This window comes from Numenius arquata, chromosome 1 (genome assembly GCF_964106895.1).
Source record: "Numenius arquata chromosome 1, bNumArq3.hap1.1, whole genome shotgun sequence".
Lineage (NCBI taxonomy): Eukaryota > Metazoa > Chordata > Aves > Charadriiformes > Scolopacidae > Numenius > Numenius arquata.
Genome location: NC_133576.1, coordinates 141,019,825 through 141,039,738, shown reverse-complemented (window position 1 = coordinate 141,039,738; position 19,914 = coordinate 141,019,825). Strand labels below are relative to the sequence as shown.

At 53.0% G+C, this 19,914-nt stretch overlaps 1 protein-coding gene across 1 annotated transcript in view; it reads left to right on the top strand.

The window, feature by feature from the left end:
• The window catches only part of CLPB (ClpB family mitochondrial disaggregase), a 94,081-nt gene that overhangs the window by 14,007 nt on the left and 60,160 nt on the right, over positions 1-19,914 (top strand). Inside the window, 1 exon segment of the mRNA XM_074152671.1 lies at positions 7,648-7,734. Within this exon segment, the coding sequence (XP_074008772.1) occupies positions 7,648-7,734 (87 nt within the window).

Genomic DNA, 19,914 nt, shown 5'->3' with positions numbered 1-19,914 from the left:
AACATGCCCTCTGGGGCTGGACCGGGAGCGCGGTGTCACCGAGGCAGTCACCCAGAACCCCGCCGCCGGGGTGAATAGGAGGCACATCTGTCCGGGGGCTTCAGGGAGGATGGGGAGGGGAGGGATGGGAGGAAGAAAAAAGGCTCCTCGCCTTCTTTGGGCTCTTTTTCACTCTTTTTTTTTTTTTGTTTGTTTTCCTCCGCTTTTTTCCTCCCAACGCTGAAGGTTTGGGAGCTGGGGGTGAAATTAAGAAAGTGGGGGTCCTCCTCCCGGCTGGGTTCTGATGTTCTGCTGGGCCAAAGCCCTGGGCTGCTCCGGAGTTGCCACGGCGGCTTCTTCCCAAAAGGAATCTTCATTCCGCACAGGGAATGCTCTCCTCGGAGCCGGGAGTGTATGGGGAGAAGAGCGGGATCCGTCCCTGCTTGTTCACAGGCTCTAACTGTTAGAAAATCTACCAGGAAAATCTCTTCCCGGGGGAGAAGCCACGTTTTCTGCCCTAAAACCCTAAAATAGACACCACCACCACCCCACCCCAAGATTTTTTCCCAAAATCTGTAAAATTTCCTTTCTGTTTTTTACACCGAAAAGGGTTGTGAAGCCTTGGCAGAGGCTGCCCAGGGCAGTGGTGGAGTCGCCATCCCTGGAGGGATTTCAAAGGCGGGCAGAGGTGGTGCTGAGGGACATGGGTCAGTGGTGGGTTTGTCAGTGTTGGGTTGATGGTTGGGCTCCATGGTCTGAAAGGTCCCTTCCAACCTCGATAATTCCACCATTCTATAAAAATAGAACCATAGAGTCATGGAATGGTTAGAGTTGGAAGGGACCTTAAAGATCATCGAGTTCCAACCCCCCTGCCATGGGCAGGGACACCTCCACTAGAGCAGGTTGCTCCAAGCCCCATCCAGCCTGGCCTTAAACACTTCCAGGGATGGGGCAGCCACAGCTTCCCTGGGCAACCTGTTCCAGTGCCTCACCACCCTCACAGGAAAGAACTTCCTCCTAATATCTCATCTAAATCTCCCCTCTTCCAATTTAAAACCGTTACCCCTTGTCCTGTCACTCCATCTCCTGACAAAGAGTCCCTCTCCGGCTCTCCTGGAGGCTCCCTTCAGATATTGGGAGGCTGCTGTGAGGTCTCCCCGGAGCCTTCTCTTCTCCAGGCTGAACAACCCCAGCTCTCTCAGCCTGTCTCCATAGGGGAGGTGCTCCATCCCTCTCATCATCTTCATGGCCCTCCGCTGGACCCGTTCCAACAGGTCCATGTCCTTCCTGTGTTGAGGACTCCAAAGCTGGACACAGTGCTCCAGGTGGGGTCTCACAAGAGTAGAGGGGGGTAGAATCACCTCCCGCGACCTGCTGGCCACACTTCTCTTGATACAGCCCAGGATGAAGTTGGCTTTCTGGGCTGGCAGCGCACGTTGCCGGCTCACGTTGAGCACCCCCAGTACACCCACCCCCAAAGAGAAAAAAGCCCCCGCTCTTCATCAGGGATCTCCTCAAACACCCAACACGGTGCTAATAGAGCTCTAGGCTCCCGGGAAACTCCTTAGGAGGTGAGATCCCCGGTCCAAATTTCTGGCTCTTTGATTAAAATGTGGATGAACATCCTAGACATCGATCAGAGGAGTTTATTTAATTAAAATAATAAAAAAACAACCCCAACTCCTGCCGGTAAATACCTTTGGCTGGTTGGGATCCGAGCGGTGGTCGGCGCTTTATGGGCTGGCGTACGGTTAAATGAGGGAAGGGAAAAAAGAGAAATTAATGACGGCCTCGAAGACCCTGGACGTAAAGTTTCGGTTGGGTGGAAAAATCTGTTAAATCGCTGAGCAGCTTGTAATGATTTAAAAAACCAAAAGAATCACAGAATCACAGAATGATCTGGGGTTGGAAGGGACCTCTGGAGATCATCTAGTCCAACCCCCGGCCAGAGCAGGGTCACCCAGAGCAGGTTTGAGATGGGTTTTGAATGTCTCCAGAGACGGAGACTCCACCACCTCTCTGGGCAGCCTCTTCCAGGGCTCTGCCACCCTCAAAATGAAGAAGTTCCTCCTCATGTTGAGATGGAACTTCTTATACTCAAGTTTGTGCCCGTTCCCTCTTGTCCTGTCCCTGGGCACCACTGGAAAAAGCCTGGCCCCATCCTCCTGACACCCACCCTTTAAGTATTTATAGGTGTTGATCAGATCCCCCCCTCAGTCTTCTCTTCTCCAGACTAAACAGACCCAAGTCCCTCAGCCTTTCCTCACCAGAGAGATGCTCCAGCCCCTCCTTATCCTCGCAGCTTCCGCTGGACTCTCCCCAGCAGTTCCCTGTCCTTCTGGAACTGGGGAGTCCAGAACTGGTCCCAGTGCTCCAGCTGTGGCCTCCCCAGGGCAGAGCAGAGGGGGAGGATGACCTCCCTCCACCTGCTGGCCATGTTCTTGATGCCCCCCGGGAGACCATTGGCCTTCTTGGCCACCAGGGCACGTTGCTTCCTCACGGTCATCCTGTTGTCCACCAGGACTCCCAGGTCTTTCTCCTCAGAGCTGCTCTCCAGCAGGTCACCCCCAACCTGTCCTGGTCCGTGGGGGTTATTCCTCCCCGGGTGCAGCACCCTGCACTTGCCCTTGTTGAACTTCATCATGTTCCAAAAGAAAAAACAACCAAAAAAACCCCATTTAGTGCGTGTTTTGGGGGATGAGGTGACGCTCGTCATTCTCTCACCGGGTTGGGGAACGTGGCCCTTCCGGATGCTGCCCTTCCGGATGCTCCCGGGGTTTGGCTCTTCAAGGTCTTATTTCATTATTTTTGGTTCATCTAAGAATGAGCATAATTCCTCCTTGAACAATCTACATCTAGAGAGAAAAAAAAAAAATGCTAAAAAAAATATATAGATAAAATGTCATTTTTAGTGCTTTAAGTGAAGGTTCCCCCGTCCCGTCCCCTCTCGCACCGAAGGGTTGAGCCGCGGTTCCCGCCCGGGAGAAAATAAATGTGAAAATTCACAGCAAATGGGTGTAAAACCAAAGTTTTTAGGGCAGGGACTGGTGGAAGGTGAGACCAGGACAGTCTCTTTGCATCTCTAATGTTAAATCGAGCACAAACGGGGCTAATAATTTATAAATTATATTAATTACTCCTCCGTTAAGGGTGTAGGTGTTGGGCTGGGAGGTTTTAGCCTTTGGGAAGGAAGAGGGACAGTGACTTAGTCCCCGCTCGGCCGATGCCTTCCCTCGGGATTCTCCGTCCCCTTCCTCTCTGGGCTTCCCCCTCGTCCTCCCTCTCCTCTGTTTTAATATTTGCCTTTTATTTTTTGGATTTTCCATGGATATTGGTCTGTTGGAAGGGGCTGGGGTGCAGCTTGTGCATTGGAAGCGCTTCCAAACGGCCGAGTAAATAATACTAAATTCAAAAATAAGTCGTATGGGTCCTTCCACGCCTCTCGGGGAGAAGGGTGGAGGGAGACCAGGCGTCATGGTGGCCATGGAAGGATATTTCAGAGCTTCACAGACTCACAGAATGATATGGGGTTGGAAGGGACCTCTGGAGATCATCTAGTCCAACCCCCTGCCAGAGCAGGTCCACCCAGAGCAGGTCCCACAGGAACGTGGCCAGGAGGGGTTTGAATGTCTCCAGAGAAGGAGACTCCACCACCTCTCTGGGCAGCCTCTTCCAGGGCTCTGACACCCTCAAAGTGAAGAAGTTCCTCCTCATGTTGAGATGGAACTTCTTATGTTCAAGTTTGTGCCCGTTCCCTCTTGTCCTGTCACTGGGCCCCACTGGAAAAAGACTGGCCCCATCCTCCTGACACCCACCCTTTAAGTATTTATAGGCGTTGATCAGATCCCCCCTCAGTCTCGTCTCGTCTCGTCTCGTCTCTTCTCTTCTCTTCTCTTCTCTTCTCTTCTCTTCTCTTCTCTTCTCTTCTCTTCTCTTCTCTTCTCTTCTCTTCTCTTCTCTTCTCTTCTCTCTCTCTCTTTCTCTCTCTCTCTTCTCTTCTCTCTTCTCTTCTCTTCTCTTCCTCTCTTCTCTTCTCTTCTCTTCTCTCTCTTCTCTTCCTCTTCTCTCTCTTCTCTTCTCTCTTTCTCTTCTCTTCTCTTCTCTCTTCTCTCTTCTCTCTCTTCTCATCTCTTCTCTTCTCTTCTCTTCTCTTCTCTCTTCTCTTCTCTTTCTCTTCTCTTCTCTTCTCTTCTCGTCTCTTCTCTTCTCTTCTCTTCTCTTCTCTTCTCTTCTCTTCTCTTCTCTTCTCTTTTCCTTCCCTTCCCTTCCTTCCCTTCCCTTCCCTTCCCTTCCCTTCCCTTCCCTTCCCTTCCCTTCCTTCCCTTCCCTTCCTTCCCTTCCCTTCCCTTCCCTTCCCTTCCCTTCCTTCCCTTCCCTTCCCTTCCCTTCCCTTCCCTTCCCTTCCTTCCCTTCCTCCGTCTCCCCTTCCTTCCCTTCCCTTCCCTTCCCTTCCCTTCCTTCCCTTCCCTTTCCCTTCCCTTCCCTTCCCTTCCCTTCCCTTCCCTTCCCTTCCCTTCCCTTCCCGTCCCTTCCCTTCCCCTTCCCTTCCCTTCCCTTCCCCTTCCCTTCCCTTCTCTTTTCCCTTCTCTTTTCCCTTCCCCTTCCCTTCCCTTCCCTTCCCTTCCCTTCCCTTCCCTTCCCTTCCCTTCCCTTCCCTTCCCTTCCCTTCCCTTCCTTCCCTTCCCTTCCCTTCCCTTCCCTTCCCTTCCCTTCCCTTCTCCTTTCCCTTCCCTTCCCTTCTCCTTTCCCTTCCCTTCCCTTCCCTTCCCTTCCCTTCCCTTCCCTTCCCTTCCCTTCCTTCCCTTCCCTTCCCTTCCCTTCCCTTCCCTTCCCTTCCCTCCTTCCCTTCCCTTCCCTTCCCTTCCCTTCCCTTCCCTTTTCCCTTCCCTTCCCCTTCCCCTTCCCCTTCCCTTCCCCTTCCCCTTCCCTTTTCCTTTCCCTTCCTGGGGGGGACAGGAAGGTCTTGGGGAAGGTTTGCCCCGTCTCTTGCTCCCCGTGGTTCCTGGGGGAGCTGGGCTGGAGCTGGTCCCTGCGGTGGGACAACATGAGGAGGTGTTTTTTCACCCCAAGCAGCCGTTTCCCTGCCCGGGGAAGGGGGGGATGGACAGGAGGCACATGGTGGGACAGATGGAGCCACGGTGTGGATTTCTCCTGCCAGCAGCATCCCCCCGGGCCAGCCCAGGCGAGTGCGGTGACCAGCGGTGGCCCCTGGACCTGCCTCAGACCTGTTTATCTCTGTTGGGAGCGCGAACCCCCTCCTCTGGAGATGGCAATCTGCTGTCACCTCTCTCCGGGCTCCTCCAGGGACAGCAGAGCCCTGTGGATCCTCAGGGATATTTCCCCTTGAGCAGTCTGCTGGCCAGGAGGGCTCTTCACTCCCATCGTTTGTGTTCGGGTGCTGGAAGGGGGAGAAAAGCGTAAGGATTTACCCTGAGAGAGTTTGGGGGGGTTCGGCCTGGAGAAGAGAAGGCTCCAGGGAGACCTTGGAGCCCCTTCCAGTCCCTCAAGGTGGGGGGGCTCCAGGAAAGCTGGGGAGGGACTCTGGATGAGGGAGGGGAGCCATAGGAGGAGGGGGAAGGGTTTGACACTGAAAGAGGGGAGATGGAGATGAGATGTGGGGAAGAAGTTCTTTGCTGTGAGGGTGGTGAGAGCCTGGCCCAGGTTGCCCAGAGAAGCTGTGGCTGCCCCATCCCTGGAGGGGTTCAAGGCCAGGTTGGAGGGGGCTTGGAGCAACCTGCTCTGGTGGGAGGTGTCCCTGGATGGAACTGGGTTGGCTTTAAGGTCCCTTCCCACCCAAATCCTTCCATGATTCCGTGATTCTCCTGGGGGGAGCCAAGTCTGGTCCTTGGACTGGTGTTCTCTTGACCATTTGATGGTGCAGGAGTTGGAGCCTTCCCAGCGACTCCTGAACCGCAGCTGGGAGCTCCGGATAAAGGCTACCGGTTACTATTTTGTTATTTTAGCTGTTGGATCTCAGTCCCAGCACCCGATGAGCGGTTCGGAGGGGCCGGTACCGTGACTCCTGTGCTGGCCACCCCTCCCGTCACAAGGGAAGGTCTGGTTGCCCACCCATAGCCACGTCATGGGAGTTGTCCCACGTGCTTCTACGTAGAGCTTGGCTGAAGCCACCCGCCCGCTGTCCCTCGTGCCCCAGGGCCTAAGAGGGCAAAACCTTCAATGGATCATTTTAGGCATCTAATTCCGATGACAAATTAACTGGGTATTTGTTAAGGTTTGGGAAACCCCACAATTTATTGTCCTTTAGACAACTATTCTCTTGCCCAATGAAGCCTTCCCCATCCGGGAAGGGAAATTGGGGGAAAAAAAGGAAACGTGAGGGTTGAAGTATAAATAGATTTAATAGGATAAGGCTAAATAATTAACATTAATAATACTAAAGAACTAGTATCCACCCCAATATGGATATAAAATACACGAGGATTATCCTCATCCCGTTCCGTGGGTCCGATGTGGGACCCTGCGAGCGCCGCGGCTTCGGGGGGAAGGGAAGGGCTCGGGGCTCCGGCACCGGGGCAAGGAGTTCTCTGGAGCCACCACCGTCGAGGGAGAGAGAAAACCCCTCCGCAAACTTCCTAATTTCTATGGAATGTGACGTTCCTGGTGTGAAATAACCCCGTCGGCAGCTCGGGGCAAGCGCCCGGGTCTCGCTCCTCCTCATCCCCGCACCCGGGGAGCTGGAGAACACCGAGACCTTGAATCCCACCCCCCAGAGCTGGCTGGAAAGGGAATATTTTCCCCAATTCAGCCACCGGAGTCTTCTAAAAGTGCAGTTTTCCCACTCATTAGGAGAGAAATTAGCCCCGTGTGGCTCAACCCGGGACAGTGGTTTCTCAGGTCAGCGGGGAGAACTGGGCTCCGTCGTCTTTAACACACTCGGGCACGGGGATTGCTGGTTGGAAATAATTTTAGGATGAAATGTTTGTTCTTTGGGGATAAGTTTTTATTGAAACCGCCGTGAGGATGTTTTGAATGGACGGAGGAGGGTTTGCAGCTGGGGATGGTCGATCTCTTCTCCCAAGGAACAGGCCATGGGACAAGAGGAAACGGCCTCAAGTTGCCCCAGGGGAGGTTGAGGATGGAGATTGGGAAGAATTTCTTCCTGGAAAGGGTTCTGAAGCCTTGGAAGAGGCTGCCCAGGGCAGTGGTGGAGTCCCCATCCCTGGAGGGATTTCAAAGCCGGGCAGAGGTGGTGCTGAGGGACATGGGTCAGTGGTGGGTTTGTCAGTGCTGGGTTGATGGTTGGACTCGACGATCTGAAAAGCCCCTTCCAACCTCCACCATTTTAACCTGGGAAGGGACTCTTGATGAGGGAGGGGAGCCGTAGGAGGAGGGGGAAGGGTTTGACACGGAAAGAGGGGAGATTGAGATGAGATATGGGGAAGAAATGGATGGATGGATGGATGGATGGATGGATGGGCGATGGATGGTTGGATGGATAGATGGATGGGAGATGGATGGTTGGATGGAAGGATGGGTTGAAACCCTGGCCCAGGTTGCCCAGAGAAGCTGTGGCTGCCCCATCCCTGGAGGGGTTCAAGGCCAGGTTGGAGGGGGCTTGGAGCAACCTGCTCTGGTGGGAGGTGTCCCTGGATGGAACCAGCCAATTCCTTGGCATTTTCATCCCCAATGTGTCTTTCTCCTGCCCAGGTTGGTGGCGGAAGGGGCTGACGTCAACGCCAGGCACAAGCTGGGCTGGACCCCTCTGATGGTGGCCGCAATCAGCAGAAACTCCAGGTAGGTTCTTCTTGGCGCTGTGGGTAAGTCCCTTCCCACCTTGAGCTCCACGAAAGGGGTTTTCCAGAAAATTTGGGCTGATTTGTGTTGCGTTGAGTTAAACCCAAGGGATCTTTTCACTCTTCCTTCACCCGTGAGATGGAGTCGGGCTTCTCCTCCATCCCGGAGAAGGGAGGGATGAATTAGGGGTGGATTTTGGCCTCTGATAAGTCCGTAACTTTGGGATGTTCCTTCCCTTCTAACTCCTCACCCTTGGAAATCCCTCCCGGCTCGTGGGGGCCGTTGCCGGGTCTTTCATTCTAGGCCCTTTATGAAGCCAAAAAAAAAAAAGGGGCGGGGGGGGCGAATGCTGTACCCTCCCTCCTCAGTTCCCATGCTGGTCGCCGTGGCTTCTTGTAACCTTTTGAAGACGCTCTTAAATATATTCAGTCTACGACTAAATTCAATTAGTTTTGTTTAATTATTATTTAAGGATAAAAAAAAAAAAAAAAAGAGAGAGAGAGAGAGAAAAAGAAAATCCAATTTTGGCCAAACGTGGGACAGACGGGAGACCTCCCCCCCACCCCCTCTTTGATGTTACAACCTTTACTTTAGTCACAAGTTCATAAGCGCCCAAAAAAAGCCTTAATTACTTGGGAAAACAAGGGGATTAAAAAGGGGCGCCCCCACAAAAGGGTGGAATATCCGCTCCGGGGCTCCACGATGCGAATCCCGGTGCTCCCCCAGTTCGTGTGTGGCTCCCACTTTGATGTGCGCCGGTGACAAGCTGGAAGCCCTGACCCTCCTTCAGATGGGCGCGGAGGCGAGGGGGATTTCGGGGGGGGACGGGGACACGACACGACACTTCTTTTTTGTGTCCCCAAAGTTTGTTTAACTTTGATGTCCACCCCGGCAGGCAGCGCTGGGGCCCGTTGTTTGTCCGTCCGCAGAAGGGAGGGACCCCCGGGAACCTCCCACCTTTACTGGTGGACAATGGTCAGCACTGGAGTGTGACGGTTGTTGACCATTCCAAGTGACCGGTGGAGCAGAACCGACCTTCTCCAGCCCCAAAAGCCGAGAGGGGAGAAGCAGAAAAGCCCTTCACGCCGCAATAATTACCTAAAATCAGGTAGAAATGCTAATGAAAACATCTCTCGACGTAGAACGCTTTCGGCACCTCGTTAGAGCCATAACGACGGCGTGAATTATTTGGGCAAAAAAAAAAAAAAACCGGCTTTTTTTGGCCACGTTGGGCCAATGGGGTTTGGTTTATCCCACGTTTTGGATGGATGTGGGTGTTAATTGGAAATTAAGAAGTCATTGAATACGTGAAGCTCGGGAGGACTTGTCTCCAGTGACAGAGTGGGACGCTAACGACGTACTTCATGGAGTTTGAAATTTGGCTTTGAGTTTGGAATTCAGGTTTGGAGTTTGAAATTCAGGTTGGACTTTGAAATTCAGCTTTTGAGTTTCAAGTTTTAAATCCAGGTCTGGGTTTCAAATTCAGGTTGGAGTTTGAGATTCAGGTTTGGGTTTTGAATTCAGGTTTGAATTTGAAATTCAGGTTTGAGTTTGAGTTTGAAATTCAGGTTTGGGTTTGAAATTCAGGTTTGGAGTTTGAAATTCAGGTTTGAGTTAGAAATTCAGGTATTGGTTTGAAATTCAGGTATTGGTTTGAAATTCAGGTTTGGGTTTGGGTTTGAAATTCAGGTTTAGGTTCAAAATTCAGGCTTGAGTTTGAGTTTGAAATTCAGGTTTGGAGTTTGAAATTCAGGTTTGGGTTTGAAATTCACATTTGAGTTTGAGTTTGAAATTCAGATTGTTTTTCCCAAGTCCCGGCTGCGCCGCTGGAAATCGGGGTCACCCATCCTTCCCCCTCCTGACACCTCCCCATTGTCACAGAGCCTTTCCCATGGGCATCCAAAGTCTCCTAATCCCAGTAAATTCAGCCTCCCCGGCACCCTGTGAACTGGGAGAGGGACCAGCACTTCCAGCAGCTCCAGGACCAGGTTGGGGTTTCCTTGCCGTCGCCTCTGCTCCGGGGGATGGCTCTCCTGGCAGGGGGCTGGAACTTGATGATCTTTAAGGTCCCTTCCAACCCCAACCATTCTATGATTCTCCTGGGATTGTATTCCCAGCTGGAATCTCCATCTGCAGAGCGTCCTGCTCCGGAATGCAGATCAGCCTGGTTATAGAGGCTTTGGCACCTCATAGAGTCATGGAAGGATTTGGGTGGGAGGATTTGGGTGGGAGGATTTGGACCTTAAAGACCACCCAGTTCCATCCAGGGACACCTCCCACCAGAGCAGGTTGCTCCAAGCCCCCTCCAACCTGGCCTTGAACCCCTCCAGGGATGGGGCAGCCACAGCTTCTCTGGACAGCCTGGGCCAGGCTCTCAACCCATCCATCCATCCATCCATCCATCCATCCATCCATCCTTCCTTCCATCCATCCATCCATCCATCCATCCATCCTTCCTTCCATCCATCCATCCATCCATCCATCCATCCATCCATCCATCTCCCCATCCATCCATCCATCTCCCCATCCATCCATCTTCCCATCCATCCATCCATCCATCCATCCATCCATCCATCCATCCATCCCTTCCCCACATCTCATCTCCATCTCCCCTCTTTCAGTGTCAAACCCTTCCCCCTCCTCCTATGGCTCCCCTCCCTCATCAAGAGTCCCTCCCCAGCTTTCCTGGTGCCCCCCCCTTTAGGGACTGGAAGGGGCTCCAAGGTCTCCTCGGAGCCTTCTCTTCTCCAGGCTGAACCCCCCCAACTCTCTCAGCCCCCCCTCCCAGCAGAGGGGCTCCAGCCCTCCCAGCATCTCCGTGGCCTCCTCTGGCCCCGCTCCGACAGCTCCGTGTCCTTCTGCTGTTGGTGGCCCCAGAGCTGGAGGCAGCACTGGGGAGGGGGGGGTCTCCCCAGAGAGGAGCAGAGGGGCAGAATCCCCCCCCCCCTCGCCCTGCTGGGGATGCAGCCCAGGGTGTGGGGGGCTTTCTGTGCTGCCACCCCACCTTGCTGGCTCGTGCCCACCTTTTCCCCCCTCCCCAGCCCCCCCAACTCCTTCTCCTCAGGGCTGCTCCCCATCCCTCCAGCCCCAGCCCGGGCTGGGACCGGGGGGTTGCCCCCACCCGGTAAAGGGAAGTGGCCAAACTCTTTGGTCTGGGGTCTAATTTTGGTCTTTTATCTTTTAAAACCACTTCATTAAGGCAATTTAGACAATCTAATAATGTTGTTGAAGGAATTACATTCCTTTGATTCCTTTATTCTTTCCATTGGCTTCTTACCTTCTTTCAGACCCTTCCCAAAGTGTGGAGAGATTCCTTTACGGCTCTTTTTCTCCCGGGGAGGGGAGGGAGAGAGTCCAGCCCCAAATCCCTGGGATAAAACAGGTTGTCGAGGGGGTGGGGGTGGGAATCGTGGGCTGAAGACACATCAGCCCTGACGGCGTCGACACCAGCCAAGGAGGCGTTTACGCCGTTATTTCCCATTTCTGGGGGATTTTACTGCAGATTTAACGTGGTCGATGAGGCGGGGATGTGGTTTTAGCCTGAGAATAAGAAGGTGTAACTCTGATTTTATAGATTATATACGGTGCTGTGTCATAGAATCATAGAATCATCCAGGTTGGAAGAGACCCTTGGGATCATCGAGTCCAACCATCAACCCTACTCTACAAAGTTCTCCCCTACACCATATCCCCCAACGTCTATCCCCCCCATATCCCATCTAAACGTCTCTTAAACACATCCGGGGATGGTGACTCAACCCCCTCCCTGGGCAGCCTCTTCCAGTGTCTGACCACTCTTTCCATGAAGAATTCTTTCCTAATGTTCAGTCTAAACCTACCCTGTTGGAGCTCGAAGCCGTTCCCTCTCGTTCTGTCATTAATTACCTGTGAGAAGAGACCAGCACCAACCTCTCTACAGTGTCCTTTCAAGTAGTTGTAGAGAGTGATGAGGTCTCCCCTCAGCCTCCTCTTCCTCAGACTAAACAGTCCCAGCTCCTTCAACCGCTCTTCATAGGATTTATTCTCCAGGCCCTTCACCAGCTTCGTTGCCCTCCTCTGCACTCGCTCCAGCACCTCGATATCTCTCTTGGATTGAGGTGCCCAAAACCGGACACGATACTCCAGGTGTGGCCTCACCAGTGCCGAGTACAGGGGCACAATCACCTCCCTACTTCTGCTGGTCACGCTATTTCTAATACAAGCCAGGATGCCGTTGGCTTTCGTGGCCACCTGGGCACACTGCCGGCTCACGTTCAGCCGCTTGTCCATTAGAACCCCCAGGTCTCCTTCTTCCAGGCAGCTTTCCAGCCACATTTCCCCAAGCCTGGAGCAATGCACGGGGTTGTTGTGGCCCAAGTGCAGAACCTGGCACTTGCCCTTGTTGAAACTCATACCGTTGATGTTGGCCCAACGATCCAATCTATCTAGGTCTCTCTGTAGAGCTTCCCTATCCTCCTGGGAATCAACACTCCTGCTTAGCTTGGTGTCATCTGCGAACTTGCTGATGATACACCCTATGTCCTTGTCGAGATCATCGATAAAGACGTTAAACAGAAATGGTCCTAACGCTGAGCCCTGAGGCACACCACTCGTCACCGGCCGCCAGCTGGATTTAAATCCATTGAGCACCACTCTTTGGGACCTTCCAGTCAGCCATTGCTTGACCCAGCGGATCGTATGCTCATCCAGGCCGTGTGAAGCCAGTTTTTCCACGAGAATTGTACGGGGGACAGTATCGAATGCTTTTCGCAAGTCCAGGTATACAATATCAACAGCCTTTCCCTCGTCCAATAATCTGGTTATCTTGTCATAGAAGGAGATCAGGTTCATCTGGCAGGACCTGCCTTCCATAAACCCATGCTGACTAAGCCTGATCCCCTGGTTGCCCGTTATGTGGGTTTTGATGGCACTCAAGATGACCTGCTCCATGACCTTCCCTGGTATCGAGGTTAGACTGACAGGTCTATAGTTTCCTGGATCCTCCTTTTTGCCTTTCTTGTAGATGGGGGTTACGTTTGCCACCCTCCAGTCCGTTGGGACCTCCCCAGTTAGCCATGACTTCCTCTAAATGATGGAAAGCGGTTTGGCGAGCGCGTCTGCCGACTCTTGGGTGTAACCCATCCGGTCCCATAGACTTGTGTGCGTCCAAACGGCGTAGCAGGTCACTGATCTCTTCTTCTTTAATCGTGATGCCCTCGTTCCGCTTCCCCTCCCTGTCTCCTGGCTCCTGAGGCTGGGTGTCCAGGGAACAGCCAGTTCCACTGCTAAAGACCGACGCGAAGTAGTCTTGTGTCGTCACGGGGCGTTTCTGCGAAGGTCTGAAGAAGAAAGCACCTCCCGCCTTCCCTTTCTGTTTAATTTTTCCGGCCTGCTCCGTTTGATTTTCCCTTTTTCGGGATTTCCACACCCGATTTTGGAAGGGGTTGCTTAATTCTCCTGGAAAGGCACGGGGTTTAAAAAGGGAGGATTTATAATCTTACGGGTAAAACGCTGCTGGGGGCTGCCTTCTCTTGGCTGCCCCCTTCCAGCTTTGCGCGATTAACGTCTTTATAGTAATTAAGCTTGAATTAAATGCTTCCCGAGAGCTTTGTGGGGTTTGTGCCTTCGTTAAAATCGGCAGCGGAGCTCTCATGAATTAAAAACCCAAAGCGGTGGGGCCTGGAGCAGGCCAGGGGTCTGTCCATTTGGGGCGTAGTGACCTTTTCTGCATCCAGCTACTCTCTTTTTTTTCGTTCTTTCAGCAGAAATAAACCAAATAAACCATCAACCCAACGCTGAGGAACCCACCACTGACCCGTGTCCCTCAGCACCACCTCTGCCCGCCTCCAGGGATGGTGACTCCACCACTGCCCTGGGCAGCCTCTGCCAAGGCTTCACAACCCTTTCCAGGAAGAAATTCTTCCCAATCTCCATCCTCAACCTCCCCTGGGGCAACTTGAGGCCATTTCCTCTCATCTCATCAGAGACTAAAGCTCCTGATGGAACAAGAACACGTGTTCCTGGGGAGGTGCTTGTACCATAAGCTGGATGAAGCAGCAGGACTCAGGATGGGGCTTAGAGCAACCTGCTCTGGTGGGAGGTGTCCCTGGATGGAACTGGATGGGCTTTAAGGTCCTTTCCCACTCAAACCATCCTGTGATTCCATGATTCTATGAAGAGACCAACCCCACCTCTCTACAACTCCCTGAAAGGAGGGTGTAGCCAGGGGGGGTCGGTCTCTTCTCCCAAGGAACAGGCCATGGGACAAGAGGAAACGGCCTCAAGTTGCACCAGGGGAGGTTTAGGATGGAGCTTGGGAACAATTTCTTCCTGCAAAGGGTTGTGAAGCCTTGGCAGAGGCTGCCCAGGGCAGTGGTGGAGTTGCCGTCCCTGGAGGGATTTCAAAGCCGGGCAGAGGTGGTGCTGAGGGACATGAGTCAGTGGTGGGTTCCTCAGCATTGGGTTGATGGTTGGACTTGATGATCTGAAAGGTCCCTTCCAACCTTGACCATTCTGTGATTCCTCTCCACTGTTCCCAACATCTCTCCTCTGGTTTTCTTCTTGCATCTTTGCCTTCTCTCACACCCTTCCTCCTTCTCCCTCCATCTTCAGACCTGAATCTCTTTGTCTTCCCTCACCTTTGCTTCTCAACCCCTTCCTGCAGGGAATACCCGGTAAGAAGTGACTCCACCCTGTCCCTCAACTCTCCTTTTCCTTCTCCAACTTTTCCATGTAGATGGAAAGAGTGGTGGGTCAGAAGCTCTCGCGTAGCACCAGAACTGGGGGTGCTTGTCCCACCGTGGTCCTGTCCCTTCTCCTCCTCCTCCTCCAGCCTGTCCTCCTCCATCCATCCCTCCGTAAGGAGAGGGCTTGTGCCTCTTCCCCTCGTACCTACACTTTGTGCGTCGAAGGTGCCGTGTAGATGTTTTATCTGGGTAATAACAGTATATCTCACAGAGTAATATCCTTCTGGGGGAGGTTCTGAGACTTCCCAGCAAAGGGTGACGGGTCTGGAGCTCTTTTCTGTCCATGGGCGACGACATGATGGACTGGCGCCGTCTCGTCACCTATATTAGGTACATACATCTGGTCCCTGGGAGTTGGGGTTTTATCACTCCTTTCACTTCAGGCGACTCGTTCCGAGCCGTCTGCGGCTGGAGAAATATCTCCATGCCTTTGGAAGCACCTCGGCGCTGCCTCTCAAAGAGCTCAGGAGTCGAACGGGGCTTTCAGGAGGTTTTTGAGGGTTTGGTCCTACAAACCGGGGTGTTGTCTTTCAAGTACTTATAAATACTTAAAGGGTGGGTGTCAGGAGGATGGGGCCAGTCTTTTTTCAGTGGTGCCCGGTGACACGGACAACAGGCACCAACTGGGACACGGGATATTCCATCTCAACATGAGGAGGAACTTCTTTGAGGGTGGCAGAGCCCTGGAAGAGGCTGCCCGGAGAGGTGGTGGAGTCTCCTTCTCTGGAGACGTTCAAAGCCCCACCAGACACGTTCCTGTGCAACCTGCTCTGGGTGACCCTGATCTGGCAGGGGGTTGGACTGGGGGGTCTCCAGAGGTCCCTGCCAACCCCTGCCAGGCTGGGATTCTGTGTTTCTGTGACAAGATGATCTTCAGAGGTCCCTCCCCACCTCAACCGTACTGTGGTTCAATGATATGTCCTTGGTGTGTCCTTGTCTCGAGACGTTTGTCCTTAGCACGTGGTAGGACAAGAGGAAACGGCCTCAAGTTGCCCCAGGGGAGGTTGAGGATGGAGCTTGGGAACAATTTCTTCCTGGAAAGGGTTGTGAAGCCTTGGCAGAGGCTGCCCAGGGCAGTGGTGGAGTCGCCATCCCTGGAGGGATTTCAAAGCCGGGCAGAGGTGGTGCTGAGGGACATGGGTCAGTGGTGGGTTGGTCAGTGTTGGGTTGATGGTTGGACTCCATGGTCTGAAAGGTCCCTCCCAACCTCCACCATTCTGTGATTCTAATAATAAACCACCACGGAACGGGTGTGTTGTATGCATGTATTTATTTATTTAACAATACGTTGGCAGAAAGAGCTTTCCCTAATCCATTGAGCCGCCTGGAGAACTTTGGTTCAGCGTCGCCCTTGAGTCATCACCGGGGTCAATTAGGATTTATATTCGCGCTGATGAATGGGCTCATCCTCTAATCTAATGAAAACTTGATCAGCAAATTAAAACTTAGGCTTGTGGAGAGCAGGCGGGTTATGGAGGGAAGCTCTGCCTTCTCCTGGGCCACCTCAGCCTGTCCTCGGCGTCCCCCTCCCTCGAGGTACCTGGTGTGAGATGTTCTGCCCCAACACCCCCAGCAAAAGGAGGAAAATCGGAGATATATGGGCTAGAAAACCTCCATTTAACCCCCACCTCTATTAATAACTGAGATCTCGGTAGGTGCTGGAGAGAAAGATGCCATCTGCCTTCTCTAGCACCTTCACCAGAGCCTCCTCCATTGACCTGAGGGTGGTGAGAGCCTGGCCCAGGTTGCCCAGAGAAGCTGTGGCTGCCCCATCCCTGGAGGGGTTCAAGGCCATGTTGGAGGGGGCTTGGAGCAACGTGGTCTGGTGGGAGGTGTCCCTGGATGGAACCGGATGGTCTTTAAGGTCCCTTCCCACCCAAATCATCCTGTGATTCCTTGATTCTATGACCCCCACGACCACCAGGTGAACTGGGAAGTGGTTGCACCTCTTCCCCCCCGGGAAAACTGAGATTTTCACCCAGATTCCCAACCCTGCTTTGTGACTGTCACCTGATTTTGCGAGTCCCTCCCTTATTCCAATCATGTCCACGTCCTTTACGCCCATGAGCGCGGTGACTTTCTATTTTGACGGCGCCGTTACCTTTCCTAAGGGCTAATTGCCTTCAAATGTCCCATTTACCTGCAAATTGGATAGGTGGGATCGATATTTCCCGTTCCAGGAAGAGACTGGCGGGGGCAGAAGTGCCTGGAGGGGACGACGCACGTCCCAAAAGCAGGAGATGAGGTTGAAGGATGGTTGGAGACGTGAGGTTGAACGTGCTACACGTTGTTATTCGCTTTGGGGCCACCAAGTTTTGCCAGTAAGAGATGAAATCGGTGCTTATTCTACTGGAGCCTCCTGGATGTTATAAGAGTCAAGGAAATGTTTCTTATCCCTGGGGGGGAAATGGTGTGAAGGGTTTTTAATAAAGTAGAGCAGTTCCGGCATCATCACCTCCTGCTTTCCCTCCTAGACCACCTTGCGTCCAGCGTTGGTGGTCCTCTGGTGATCTTCTGGAGAATAAGTCTTGTGAGGAGCGGCTGAGGGAGCTGGGGGTGTTCAGCCTGGAGAAAAGGAGGCTGAGGGGAGACCTTCTCGCTCTCTCCAACTCCCTGAAAGGAGGGGGTAGCCAGGGGGGGTCGGTCTCTTCTCCCAAGGAACAGGCCATGGGACAAGAGGAAGCGGCCTCAAGTTGCTCCAGGGGAGGTTTAGGATGGAGATTGGGAACGATTTATTCCTGGAAAGGGTTGTGAAGCCTTGGCAGAGGCTGCCCAGGGCAGTGGTGGAGTCGCCATCCCTGGAGGGATTTCAAAGCCGGGCAGAGGTGGTGCTGAGGGACATGGTTCAGTGGTGGGTTTGTCAGTGTTGGGTTGATGGTTGGACTCCATGGTCTGAAAGGTCCCTCCCAACCTCCACCATTCCATGATTCTAAGAGGGAGGGAAGATGGATGGAGGTACCAAGGAAATGACGAGTCCTTGTGTGTTATCGTGTGACTCATTTGATACCCATCGTTCACCCCTGGGCTTCAAGGTTGTGGAAGTTGGTTGAAGTCCTACACTGGAACTTGGGATTGTTTCTCTTAAAATGAGGAAGATGCATGGACTTTATAATACATCATAGCCTGTCAGCTAACACTGGAGTAGAGGGATCTCTTGGGTGTTGATGGCCATGAGGTCCAAGAAGGGCAGGTTGACCATACCAGAACCTCTTCTTATCAGGGCTTGAATGATCAGAAAGACCCGGGTTTCTGGTGTAGGCACTGGAAGCCCTGATGAAAGAGTCACAGTAAGTCCACTGCTGGGACAGGATAATCAAAGGCTTAATTGAGGCACGTTGCACTAATGATAGCTTCTCTTCAGTAGATGTGCATCTCTAGGAGCATTGAGGACATCAACACAGACCCCATAGGGCTATAGGGCAGTGCCTGCCCCACCACGCTCCATCCTGCATCTCCTGCTCTTCTTGGTGATCTCCAAGATCTCTGAGGCAGTTGTCTTGCTGCCTGGGCTGACCGCAGCAGCACCAAGTGCTGGAGATGCAGGATGTCTCCAGAGGAATCCAGCACTGGATCTTCCGGAACTTGCCACAGATGAGTGACCTCTGCTAGAGCTTTCCCAGGTAGAAAGCTGGGCTGTGGCACCTCTACTTCTGTTCCATGGCACATAGTATCATAGAATCATGGAATGGTTTGGGTGGGAAGGGACCTTGAAGACCATCCAGTTCCATCCAGGGACACCTCCCACCAGAGCAGGTTGCTCCAAGCCCCCTCCAACCTGGCCTTGAACCCCTCCAGGGATGGGGCAGCCACAGCTTCTCTGGGCAACCTGGGCCAGGGTCTCACCACCCTCCCAGCAAAGAAGTTCTTCCCGTTTCATCTCAACTTAAATATTTTAGAACAAATGGTTAAAATACAGATATTCATGAGCTCTGTCTGCTCCCACGGGAGACGGTGGAGGGTCTCTTGGTGCTTTACTCACTAGAAGTGACTCTGCACGTGGTGCCGGTGAGGAACTGGCTTCTTCTAACGTATTCAGAGAATAAAATAACCACCTTTTATTCCCTTAATGCATTTATGGGGTAAATGGGAGAGGAGCTCGAGTTAAATTCCAAATGGGACTTGACAAGACGGAGCCTGCGGAGACGTGTCAGTCAGGCCCGGTCCCTGTCACCCCCTCAGCCCCGTCACCGGCGATGAATGCTAACTAACGAGTTACTGTCTAGTTGTCACAGAAAGCTTGAACCCTGGGGAAAAAAAAAATAAATAAATTAAGAATTAACTTAAGCCTCCGAGCTGCTTTCAGAAGCGGCGAGAAATCTAATTCTTACCCTGATGAGGGTTTGGGTTCAGGAGCAGAGGTGGAGAATGTCCACAAAGTGATTTCATACAGATGGTCTGGTTCTCAGAGACGGGGATTTGACTGGAATTCACGCAGCAGCCGAACGGTTTTCTTCCAGAACCCTGTTTAATTAATGCCGTTGAGATTTAGTCTTGAAACGAAGGGCAACGGAGCTGGGGAGGGGTCTGGAGCACAAGGAGAAGGGTCTGGAGAACTTCTGAGGGAGCTGGGGGTGTTCAGCCTGGAGAAAAGGAGGCTGAGGGGAGACCTTCTCGCTCTCTCCAACCCCCTGAAAGGAGGGTGTAGCCAGGGGGGTCGGTCTCTTCTCCCAAGGAACAGGCCATGGGACAAGAGGAAGCGGCCTCAAGTTGTCCCAGGGGAGGTTTAGGATGGAGATTGGGAACAATTTCTTCCTGGAAAGGGTTGTGAAGCCTTGGCAGAGGCTGCCCAGGGCAGTGGTGGAGTCGCCATCCCTGGAGGGATTTCAAAGCCGGGCAGAGGTGGTGCTGAGGGCCATGGGTCAGTGGTGGGTTCCTCAGCATTGGGTTGCTGGTTGGACTTGATGATCTCAAAGGTCCCTTCCAACCTTCACCATTCCATGATTCTATAAAATGCTGAGGTTGGGGCTTCATTTGGTGAGGGCAGAAGAGGCAAAGAGAGACCAGCTGTGTCTCCCAGCCCATGTGGGTGCAGGAGATACCTTTTCTGGGTGGTTTCCATGAGCTGCATCCATGCAGAGGGGCCACCGGAGTCAATGCTGCAAATTGTAGGGCAGAAACCTCGAAGTGATCAGGGCCCTTCCAGCCCCTGCTGTGCGTCTTGGTGGGATGGATGAGGAGGCTGTGGAGATGGCATCCCAAAAGGAGAAGTAACCACACTGATTTGCTTTGCCTCCCTTAACCTGAAGAGCATTGCAAGAATCTTCCTTTTTGCAGGAATAGGGACAACCTTGGAGCCAAGCTCTGCCTCCGACTGGAGCTGGGGACAGTTTCCACCACTGATCCAGACTTAGAACCTTATGAGGATGTAATCATGGAATCACAGGATGGTTTGGTGGGAAGGGACCTTAAAGCCCACCCAGTTCCATCCAGGGACACCTCCCACCAGACCAGGTTG